Source organism: Macaca nemestrina, chromosome 1 (genome assembly GCF_043159975.1).
Source record: "Macaca nemestrina isolate mMacNem1 chromosome 1, mMacNem.hap1, whole genome shotgun sequence".
In the NCBI taxonomy this organism is placed as follows: domain Eukaryota; kingdom Metazoa; phylum Chordata; class Mammalia; order Primates; family Cercopithecidae; genus Macaca; species Macaca nemestrina.
Window position 1 is genome coordinate 105,064,336 of NC_092125.1, and position 11,713 is coordinate 105,076,048.

Genomic DNA, 11,713 nt, shown 5'->3' on the forward strand with positions numbered 1-11,713 from the left:
TAATGTTTTAAGTATATTCTCATTTAGTCAACACAGTAATCCCGTTTCACAGATGCAGGTAGCACTTGCATCACTCTCTAGCTCCGGACCCTGCTTTGTTGTGGTGGTTTTTTAAATGCTTGTTACCTGATGCTATAATATAAACTGCATACCATCTTCTCCACAAGATTGTAAGTTCCATAAGGGCAGGAATGTTATTGATCTGTTCACTGTGGTACCCTTACTTGCTAGTACAATGTCTGGCCCATCATAGGTGCTCATTAATTGTTCCTCAAATGTATGAATAAAGAGAGTCTCATAGAGTTCAGTAGTGGGTCCAAGATAGAGCTCATGATCACATCTATTTGTCAAGTTTTTCTGAGGGTTAATGAAACCATGCAGACATACATGCTTAGCACAGATCCTGGCACATAATAAGCACTCAGTATATGTTAGCTGTCACAATAATTTTCAAGGTCTTCATTGGACCACTTTCTTGTCCAGGCCCATTAATTTTAGAGCCCTTCCTAAAGTGGATCATAGAGCCCATTCTCTGGTCCCACTCAGAGTGAAAGCAATTGTTTTGGTGGAGAGTTTCTGGGCTTGCAGAAAACAATCAGCCCATTTTGGAGGCAGGACAGCTGGACTGCCATTCACTTCCTCTCCTAACCATCCCCAAACCCACCCGATTGTGGCCAACGTTGAGCCACTCTTTCTGGCTTGCTGCTTTCATCTGAAGCCCTGCCCCCTCGCACTGCTGCACCCTAAGAGCGTCTTTTGGCCCTGGTGCCTCTGCCCACCAGGAGAGGTCAGGAGGTACCCAAGCCTCCATCAAGGAAGGGTGCATGGAGCCCTTCGGAGGCTCGGCAAATCTGAGGAAAGGCACATGACCTCATCTGCTCCTGACCCCAGCAATGCTTAGATCAATCAGCCAGGTGAACTGGAGGGAGACCCTGGCCACAATAGCATTTACCGTCCACCTGGGAAAGCCCAGTGCAGTTAAAAGCCTATTTCTTTTTCTCTCGCAGATATTGATCTACCTAGCTTTGTGCCAGACTGTTTGCTGGTAATTAATTTCAGAGTCAGTGCAAGGGCTGGCAGTTAACATCACTTTCCCGAATGCACAGCGGCCTCCCTCCAAACTCATAAAGATGATGTGACTGCCTCTGTCAGCTACCCGGACTGTGCTGTGACTTCAGTATCTTACATTTGGGCTGACTTTAAGTGCAGGACCTGGACTCCGTGTTCTGTCACATTGCTAAGTAAGGGCCATGATGATTAAAAAAAGAAAAAAAAATCCAATGTTCTTTCCAATTCCTTGATCCTGGAAAACAGGAAATGATTTTGTTTGTCTTTCCTTCAGTCCACATGAAAACCTTCTGCTCTTCCTGGACCTGGCTCTTGTTTTGACTTTGCCATTAGCTAGCTGTGTGATTCTGGCTCTCACATCCCATCTCTGAAGTGGTTTCCTCATATGTTCAATGAGGGGTTTGAGCTAGATGCTATTAACTAATATCTGTACGGTACTTTACATTTTATGCAGCATTCAAACCCACACTGACTCAGTTTGCCATTAATAATTGTCTAGTCTTGGTCTGTGTCTCGGTTTCTTTGTTTGAAAAATGTGGATAATGTTAGCACCTCCCCGATGGGGTTGTGGTAAGGATTAAAGGAGCTTAGACATATGAAGTACTCAGACCTGTGGCTGCGCCTGGTAGATGTTAGCTGTTGCCCCCAGCACCATCATCACTGCCTCATAGCAGCCCTCTTTATTTTTCCCATCTTACAGATAATGAAGCATTTGCTCCTAAACTGCTTAATAATTGACAGAGCAGGGATTCACCTGCAGACTTTCCCGTTTCCTCGAGGCTTTCCTAAGAGGCTAAGTGCCTGGGGAAACTGAAGAAATGACACATCCAATTGCCCCTCTCCCCGCAAGAGGAGGGCAATGGTATTCAATGTGTGTGCTCTGCAGAGAGCCAGGCTTCCCTCGCACGCCGCCTTTTTTCCCAGGAGGCTGCTGTTCACTCTAGTTCCCTGAGCAGAACCCCGGAGACCACAGTGTCCTCTCCTGGACATCCACCGTTTCCAACTTCTCACCACAACCTGCTTCCTTTCAGGCAAGAAAGTACTAGAGGCGGGCAATTAAGTCATTTAAAACTATTTTCATGGTGGATCTTTACTGCATTTTTAAAAAAGCAATATTTATGTCCCTTAGACATTTCTGAGAAGACTTAGCTGTTCTTTTAAAAACATCACTTCAGCGCCAATGAAAAATATAATCCAGCCTTAGTAATAAATTTTTAAAACATACACACACAAAATTTATCAGCCTGCAAAACAATGTTTCCTAGCCTTCCCACACGTCTCAGTATTTTAACAACGTCCCATCTGTTGATGTCAGTCTGAAGAAGCAGGTCTATAGTCTCTAATTTTATTAAAATCCTTTCTGGCTAGTAACCTGATTTCTATTAGGCTGGCCTACTTATTTCCAGGCCCCAGGCCTGTGGACCTGTGCCAATCTGCATGACTGACAGAAATGGGGATGGTTAATCAAAAATCTGTTTAGCGTGTGCTTAATAAGGAATGTTTTCTCTTGCTCTTGTTACTAATTGCTGAGGATGTCTGTGTTTGGATTAAAACTTTGTCCCCTGCCATCTGGATGCCATTGATATGTCTCAGCTCAGTCGTGAGCCTGGTGATATCAGTGGTTTCCATGTCAACAGATGACAGCGTCATATGTTGAAACGTGTGATTGCAGTGCACAGTGAAGGAGCCAGCTTTGGGAAAGAGGAAGCTCTGGTTTCACACCTAAATATCTTCACTGATTTTCAGACATTGCTTTGAAATTATTTCCGTTTTGTGCCAATTACATTTACATGTAAAATTGCAGCGCAAATGTTTTTGGCCATTTGGGAAAGGAGACAATGGGCTTATTGGTACCTATAGTTCCAATTAGTGGGAAAGACATTTTCTCAAAGAAGTCTTTTAAAATCTCCAGCTGATAGGAAATCTGTTTACTCTCTGAATCCAAGCAATGTACCATATACACTAAGTGGCAATCTCAGGTGAAGCTCGGAAGTCTGCATGTAAGGGCAGCAGTGGTATCTTGCTAGCTATTTTCCGAGGGGACCCCGGGACTCAAGGTCTTGCTCATGCAACCTGTCTAAATATAGCATCAGCAACAGCACTCAAGAGACAGTACTGAAATAATCAAGAAAAAGAAAGAAGGAAGGAAGGAAAGAAAGAAAGAAAGAAAGAAAGAAAGAAAGAAAGAAAGAAAGAAAGAAAGAAAGAAAGAAAGAAAGAGAAAGAAAGAGAAAGAAAGAGAAAGAAAGAGAAAGAAAGAGAAAGAAGAGAAAAGAGAAAAAAGAAAGGAAGGAAGGAAGAAAGAGAGAAAGAAAAAGAAAGAAAGAAAGAAAGAACCCTTCAATTTAGCTCTAGTCTGCAGTGTCCAACACAAGATTAATAGCAGATGAATTTTAATCATCTTTTCTTTCCTTTCTTTTCTTTCCTTTTTTTTTCTTGAGACGGAGTTTCACTCTTGTTTCCCAGGCTGGAGTATGGCACGATCTCAGCTCATTGCAACCTCCGCCTTCCAGGTTCAAGCGAGTCTCCTGCCTCAGTCTCCCAAGTAACTAGTATTACAGGCATGAGCCACCATACCTGGCGAATTTTGTATTTTTTGTAGAGACAGCTTTGACCATGTTGTTCAGGCTGGTCTCGAACTCCTGACCTCAGGTGATCCACCTGCCTTGGCCTCCAAAGTTCTGAGATTACAGGCGGGAGCCACCGTGCCCGGCCTTAATCATCTTTTCTAGGAGTTTCGTGATTTTGGTTAAGAAAATAGATCATTGCAAAATCGTTTCCTTATGAGGTAGACTACAGTAGCAACCACACACACAAAAAATATTATGTGAACCTAAGAAAATGAACCTGATAGCAGCCTACTTTATTTATTCTTCCTTAGATCAAGAATGCTGCAGCCAATGTCCTTCGGGAAACATGGTTAATCTATAAACACACAAAGCTGCTAAAGAAGATTGACCATGCCAAAGTCAGGAAACACCAGAGGAAGTTCCTCCAAGCTATCCACCAGTGAGTATGCCAGAGTGGTTCAGCCATCAGATAACCAGATTGGGAGCAGTGGGACTCCTACAACTCTGTCAGTAGCTTCTCATATACGTCGGAGGCACAGAAGAAATCCATTCTGTTCCACTCAACAAGTGGAGTGGTGAAGTGGGTCTGATCACTCACTCACTGCACCAGCCACATGCCAGAAATTGGGCAGGCTGTGATGGAAGGTAAAAACTAGAGTAAGAACCTCTAAGGGCTTCTACATTCTACACACACATCACACACACCATAAACACCACACACAAACACCACACACACCTCACACACACCATACACACCACACACCACACACACCACACACCACACATCACACACACCATATACACCACACACAAACACTGCACCACACACACACCACACACACCACACACCATACACCCCACACACCATACACACCACACACCATACACCCCACACACCATACACACCACACACAAACACCACACACACCCCACACACACCTCACACACACCATACACACCACACACACCACACACACCACACACCACACATCACACACACCATATACACCACACACAAACCACACATACCACACACACACACCACACACACCACACACACACCACACACACACACCACACACACCACACACTACACATACCTCACACCATACACACCACACACACACCACATACACCACATACCACACACACCACACACCATACACACCACACACACCTCACACACACCACATACACCACACACCACACACACCACACACCACAAACACCACACACACCATACACACCACATACACCACACACCACACATTACACACACCATATACACCACACATAAACACCACACCACACACACACCACACACACCACACACCACACACACCACACACCATACACACCACACACAAACACCACACACACCCCCCACACACACCTCACACACACCATACACACCACACACCACACACATCACACACACCATATACACCACACACACACCCCACACCACACACACCACACGCACCACAACCACACATCACACACACCATATACACCACACACAAACACCACACACACCCCCACACATTTCATACACACCACACACCCCATGCCACACACACACCACACATATGACACAAACAAACACAACACACACACCACACACATACACACCACACACTACACACACACACCCCCACACCACACACCGCACACAGCACGCACACAGCACACAAACCACACAAACCACATACACAAACCACACACAAACCACACATCAAATGCACTACACACACCATACACACCACACACACCCTCTACACACCACACACACAACACACATGACCCCCCACACACCACACACAGCACACACACACCAAACACACCATGCACACACAAACCACACAAACCACACACACACCGCATACACACACCCCACACACCACATACCCCATACACACACCACACACAATACACATACCACACATACGCCCCCACACACCACACAAACACAACACACATGACACATACCACACACACCGCACACACACCCCATACACACACCAAACACACCACACACACACATGCCCCCACACATACCACATAACCACACACACACCCACACACACAAACCACACACCAAACACGCCACACACACACACACCACACACACCATACACCCCACACACATACCACACACATTACACGCACCACACACACACCACACATACGACACACACCACAAACACATGCCACAAACACACCCATACACACACCACACACACCACGCACACCCCATACACACACAACACACAACACACATCACACACACGCCCCCACACACCATACACAACACATACAAACACCATACCACACAGACAAACCACACACCACATGCCCCCCCACACACACCACACACACACAAACCACACACACACCACATGCCCCCAAACACACACCACACACACGCCCCCACACACAGCACACACACAACACACATAACACACACCACACAAACCACACACAAAATACACACACATGCCACACACACACACAGAACACACACCACACACACAGCGCGCACACACACACACACACACCCCCCCATGCATTGCAACTCAAATCAAAACAAACTGTGGCTGATGCTTTCTGTGATGGGGGAGTTTTTAAAAGTGGAAAAGCAAAGGATGAAAACATTTATTCTGATGGAGAGGTTTGGGGAACCCCTGAAAAAATGAGAATAAGGCACTCAAGATGGAAGGCACAGCCCAGGCATAGAGGCAGGGAAATGATCTGGGAATAGCAAGAAACCAGTGACTGAAGGTGAGCATGCTTTGGGACCCCTGGGGGGATGTGACAAGCCCCTGGAAAGTAAAAGCCTCAGTTCTTCCCCAGGTTCACGGTCCCCATGCTGGGTTCCAAAATCAGAGGCAGCGGAAGGGCTAGAGGATCTGCTGGTGAGGCGAAGCCTTTGCATGAATTTGAAGGGCTTGCCTGTTATCACTCTTCCCCACAGGTTGAGGAGCGTCAAGATGGAGCAGAGGAAGCTAAGTGACCAAGCCAACACCCTGGTGGACCTTTCCAAGGTGAGTGGCAGTGTCTGGAGACATCCCCTAGAACGTGCAGACACCGAGTCTTCTCAGGCTCACCTGTGAGTCCTGCCTGGGTTTGCACTGGACAGAGCAGGACCAGGCAAGCAAAGACAAATTTCTGCCTGGTTCAAAAATACCTATGCTCCAGTTTGTTCCATTTGCAATCTACCGGTATGTCTTGTGGTCTTTTAAAACTTGGCATTTGTTTTTTAAGTGAAATCGCTCAGGTGTGTCTTTGCGTGGAATTAATGAGCTGACCGAACCTTTCCCGTGTCATTTTATGAGCTGCACACTGAGGGACTCCTGAGGTTGGGCTTGAGTTTGCACGGCTGTGAAGCATGCTAGCAAGGACCAGACGGCGACGATAGCCATGCTGACTGCCCAGGTCACACCGGTTTGCTGTGATACTTGGAACTTCATTTTTGTGCATCCTCCAATCCTTAACAACCAGTTTTTCTGGCCTCAAATTGGTGGCAGTGGTGTGTGTGGCGGGGTGCATTTCTTTACTTCTCAAGAGGCAGATAGCCTACAAGGAACATGAAGATACCCAAAGAGAGAACCCTCCTTTGAGAGTCCTAGGGCGTGAGGCTCGCCATCACTCTGCCACTCTGTTTCTGGCCCTGAGCTGCCATAAATACTGTAAAGAAACTCTGTCCTCTTGCAAATCACCCAGGTGAGGGAGCTGAAGGCCACACTGCTGGCAGAGCTGAGAGTGGGTGCCACTGAAGAAAGGGCTTCCCCCACCTCAGCCCACTCTCCTCATTGCCTCTTGATAGGAATTGTATATTAAGCATACAGCCCAGGGCCAGGCTGGCAGAACATTCCAGCAGATGTCAATTATCATAATGGAACACATTCCCTGGGTAAGCAAGAGAAACTCCCTCAGGCACATTAAGCACCCTTTGAAAAGAGTGCAATCAGAGAAATCACTAGTTGTTGGGCCACGTGCAGGCGCCTTGTTTAATAAAGGGATTGAACAAAAGAAAGGGCCTCCTAAACCTGTGAGGACTTCAGTCGGGGAGTAAGCGGCTTGGTACAGTTGGGGAGAAGCCTCCAGGCCTGCGTGCCTTTGGAGGAGGGCATTCACGTGGAGTGCAGGGTGGTTCCTAGGAGCCTGCGGTGGGAGTGGAACGTGGGCATGCAGGAGAGAACTCCCTCAGGTTTTTGGGTGTGTTGGTTTTAATATCAGAAACCTGCAGGGACTAGGTTTAAAAATGGAGAAATCTATTCTAAGGATATAAGGGAGTCTCATTCCAGGCAGAACCTCAAAGGAGACATGTGGCCAGACTGCAGGAAGGAACTGACTTGAACCAGACCTGGGAAGCCCCCACAACCAGGAGGTCTCTCACCATCGCTTCTGTCTCTTTCTGTACAAGTGGCTGCTTCAGTTCTCTCCCCCTCTCCCTGTCTCTCTCTTCCTCTCCCTCTCTCTCCCTCTCTTTCTCTCCCTCTATGCCTCCCGTCCCCACAACAGACTGTAACAGGCTCCAATTCAGAGAGTACATATGATAGTTTTAGCCACAGGTAAAGACTAATTGGCCCCCTACTAGTCTTAATTCTAAATTCTCAGAAGAGAAGAAATGATTGGCCAGTTTGGGCCATGTATCCACCCTGGGACCAATCAGCATTGGCCAGGAAGAGGGTCATATGGAGCAAACAGGGCTAGAGGCCCACCTGTGAGCTTCAGGAACAGCCCAACAAGATGCCCCAGGATGTTTCTTCTATGAGGAGCAGTGTTTCCTGTCTCTCCTCTCACCTTGCAGGACACACTGTGACTGATGTTCCCTGGGGACATCGGGCAAACCCAACTTTCAAACCTGCATTTCTGCAGTGCCACCCATGGCCTCTCGGAGAGATGGGGCCCACAGAGCAGACTGGGTGAAGCGAACCCCTCAGGGAACTGGAAAGACACTCCTGTGAGTTGGGTGGGGGAACTAAGCTGTAAATAACCCAGGAGCAAGTTACCTGGAAAGAAAGAGTGTGCAGGAAAGGGTTAAGGGAAAAAATCTGCAGAACCCCCGTGGGGAGATCTGGGGAGGAGGTGAACTCTGACATTCGCCCAGTCTTTGTCTTTTCCTCCCAGGAGACTCACCCAAGGTCCTGGCGGCAGCTTAGCACACTTCACACTGGTCCATATTCCCCCTGGCATCCTGTCACCAAGCAACGGAACAGGGGGAGACGATAACGCCGTGTTCTCTCTCTTTTCTGTCTTTGTGCTGTAGCCTCCCAACTCAGCGCCTTCCCACTCCTGCCCTTTGGTCCTCTCTAAATTAAGAATATGGCATGTGGCCTCCACATATTATGTCTGTATTGAATTGCTGTCCTATAGGCTGGCAGAGCTGGGAGGGCTTGGAGTCTTTCCCCGATTGCTTCAATTACTTCAGCTGAAATATAAAAATAATTCCTACCATCGGAGGCTCAGGTGATCGAATAGGATGATATCTGTGAAAATGCTTTGTAAACTATAAAGGTTTTGCAAATGGTAGTTCTGATTATCAATATAGATGAGGAAACCAAGATCCAAACGAACAAAGTGACCATCCCACAGACAGGCAGTTGGTGAGCACCAGCGCAGGGGCCACGACCCAGAGGCTTGGACTCTGAGTCCAGAGCTCATCAGGGTACCCCTGTGGTCAAATGAAATGGGTGATTTTGCACATTCCGGGAAGAATGTGCGCCTCGAAGAGGTTCTGTCATGTTGATTAATAAAGGGAGTACTTTCACTTCTAAAGTCGTCCTGTCCTCCAAGGGCATCCACAACACGGTGTCCTGCTCTGGCCACAGCGGAGCTCATGGGGGCAGGGCCATCTCCATGCCACCTCGTGACCTTTCCTTATGCTGCCCCAGTGATTTCCCCGTGGGGCCCGGAGTCTGCTGGGGAGGCCTCACTGCATTTTGCATCCCTGCTCCCCTTCATTCTTCTCTAGCTTCTCACATCTTCTTTCACTCCTCTTTTTTCCTCTCACCTTACTTGCTGCTGCTTTGGTCCCTGGGGCATAAATCGTTTCCACGTCTTCCTAGAGTAACCTGAAATTTCAGGTGAAATAGGACTGGGGTTTCACCGGCAGATCACCAGAAACCCAAAGAGCCACAGTACCTCAGGGATGACTAGGCGACCACCAGCCTGGCCCTCTGCATTGCCGCCCTAGGAGCCTCACTCCCTGACACGTGGGAGGCTGAAGACACTCATGAATCTTGTTCCCAAGTCTGATGTACACAGCCAAGGTGGCATTTGCTAATTTGCGGGGAGAAAAATATCTGTTGCATAGACTGAGACCCTGCAGACCAACAAGGGGGCCACGAGATGTTGGGGAAGGAGCACTGGTAATCGGTCGGCACCCCTGGAACACGGAGAGTCAGTGCTGAATGCAGGAGGGGTACTGGGGAGCTCTGCGGGGAGCACCCTCAGGACCCCTGCCAAGGAGTGAGGGAAGCAGGATCGGTCAGAGGGAGAGTTTGAACTGGGATACAGTCAACAAAGACCTCAGCCCTTCAGAGTGGCCCTTCAGGGAATGTCCCACCCTGAGGCATTGTGGATCAGACAGGGGAAGGGCCACACCTTAGCAAGGCAGCCCCTTTGGCTAAGCACTGTGCTTGAGAGTTAATTCACTTTACTTCCTGGCTGCTGTGTTAAAATAGAGGTTGGGAGATGTGCAATAACTCCTAACTGTGTATAGTTATTATTAACTCCAATTGTATAAAGCAGTCGAGATTGAGAGAGGCCAGGCGCCTGGCAGAGGGCACACTGTTAGTGAGCTGCAGATGTGTACTTGAGCCCTGGCCTACTAATTAGACACCCACTGCACTGTCCATTCCCCACCAGTGTCTTCTCTGGAATCATTAGATGCCAGCAGCCACGTGAGCTGAGAGGTTGTGGCCCTGTCTCTAAAGAGACAATTTAGAGACTCACTTTATTTAAGAAAAAAAGGGGCCACTTTGTTCCCTCTCGGTGCATATTTTCTAATAAAATGCTGTCATTAATACTCATTATTTTTGTAATAAGAAAACGCAAATGTGCACACTTCAGCCTCCCTGTCCCCAGGAAAGAAGCCTGTATCCTTCCTTGACCAGATCAACTGGTGTGGAAGTGGCTCCTGTCATACTGTGGAGGGCATTTCATTTCTCCCATTGCAGATTCCTCTGTGATGACCTGTCATCTCCCTGTCTCTCGCCTCTCTCTCTCCACACAGATGCAGAATGTCATGTATGACTTAATCACGGAACTCAATGACCGGAGCGAAGACCTGGAGAAGCAGATTGGCAGCCTGGAGTCGAAGCTGGAGCATCTCACCGCCAGCTTCAACTCCCTGCCTCTGCTCATCGCCGACACCCTGCGCCAGCAGCAGCAGCAGCTCCTGTCTGCCATCATCGAGGCCCGGGGTGTCAGCGTGGCAGTGGGCACCACCCACACCCCAATCTCCGATAGCCCCATTGGGGTCAGCTCCACCTCCTTCCCGACCCCATACACAAGTTCAAGCAGTTGCTAAATAAATCTCCCCACTCCAGAAGCATTACCCATAGGTCTTAAGATGCAAACCAACTCTCTCCTGGTCGCTTTGCCATCAAGGAACATTCAGACCAGGGAACGGAAAGAAGAGAGACCGAGCTAATTAACTAACTCATGTTCATTCAGCGTGCTTGGTCCGACATGCCTTGAAACCAGAAATCTAATCTCTGTTTAGGTGCCTCTACTTAGGAGCGGGAAGAGGAGATGACAGGAAGCGACGCCTCTGGCAGGGCCCTTGCTGCAGAGTTGGTGGAGAACAGAAATCCACGCTCAATCTCAGGTCTTCACGCGGGGGGTGGGGGTCAGATGCACTGAAGTAGCCAACAGTGAAGCCAGTCCAGAAGAGGGGTCCCCTGGGAGAGGGGGTCGTGTCAGGCTTGGGGGATGGGCTCTTCACCATGGGGGTCTTTGAACACACCTCTCTCCTTTCCTTTTGTCTACGGAAGCCTCTGGGTGACAAAAGTAAAAGAGAGCTGCCCACAACTTGCCAAAACAGATATACCCAAATCAGACTGAGA

General features: G+C 48.3%; 1 protein-coding gene across 7 annotated transcripts in view; it reads left to right on the plus strand.

Moving 5' to 3' along the window:
• Positions 1–11,202, plus strand: part of LOC105497977 (potassium calcium-activated channel subfamily N member 3) — a 164,937-nt gene extending 153,735 nt beyond the window's left edge. For all 7 annotated transcript variants that reach the window (XM_011769619.3, XM_011769620.3, XM_071084621.1 and 4 more), the window contains 3 exons: positions 3,950–4,077; positions 6,613–6,682; positions 10,879–11,202. In XM_011769619.3, coding sequence (XP_011767921.2) covers positions 3,950–4,077; positions 6,613–6,682; positions 10,879–11,175 — 495 coding nt within the window. In that variant the 3' untranslated portion in view covers positions 11,176–11,202. The remainder of the gene's footprint in view (positions 1–3,949; positions 4,078–6,612; positions 6,683–10,878) is intronic.
• The last annotated feature ends 511 nt before the right edge of the window (positions 11,203–11,713 follow it).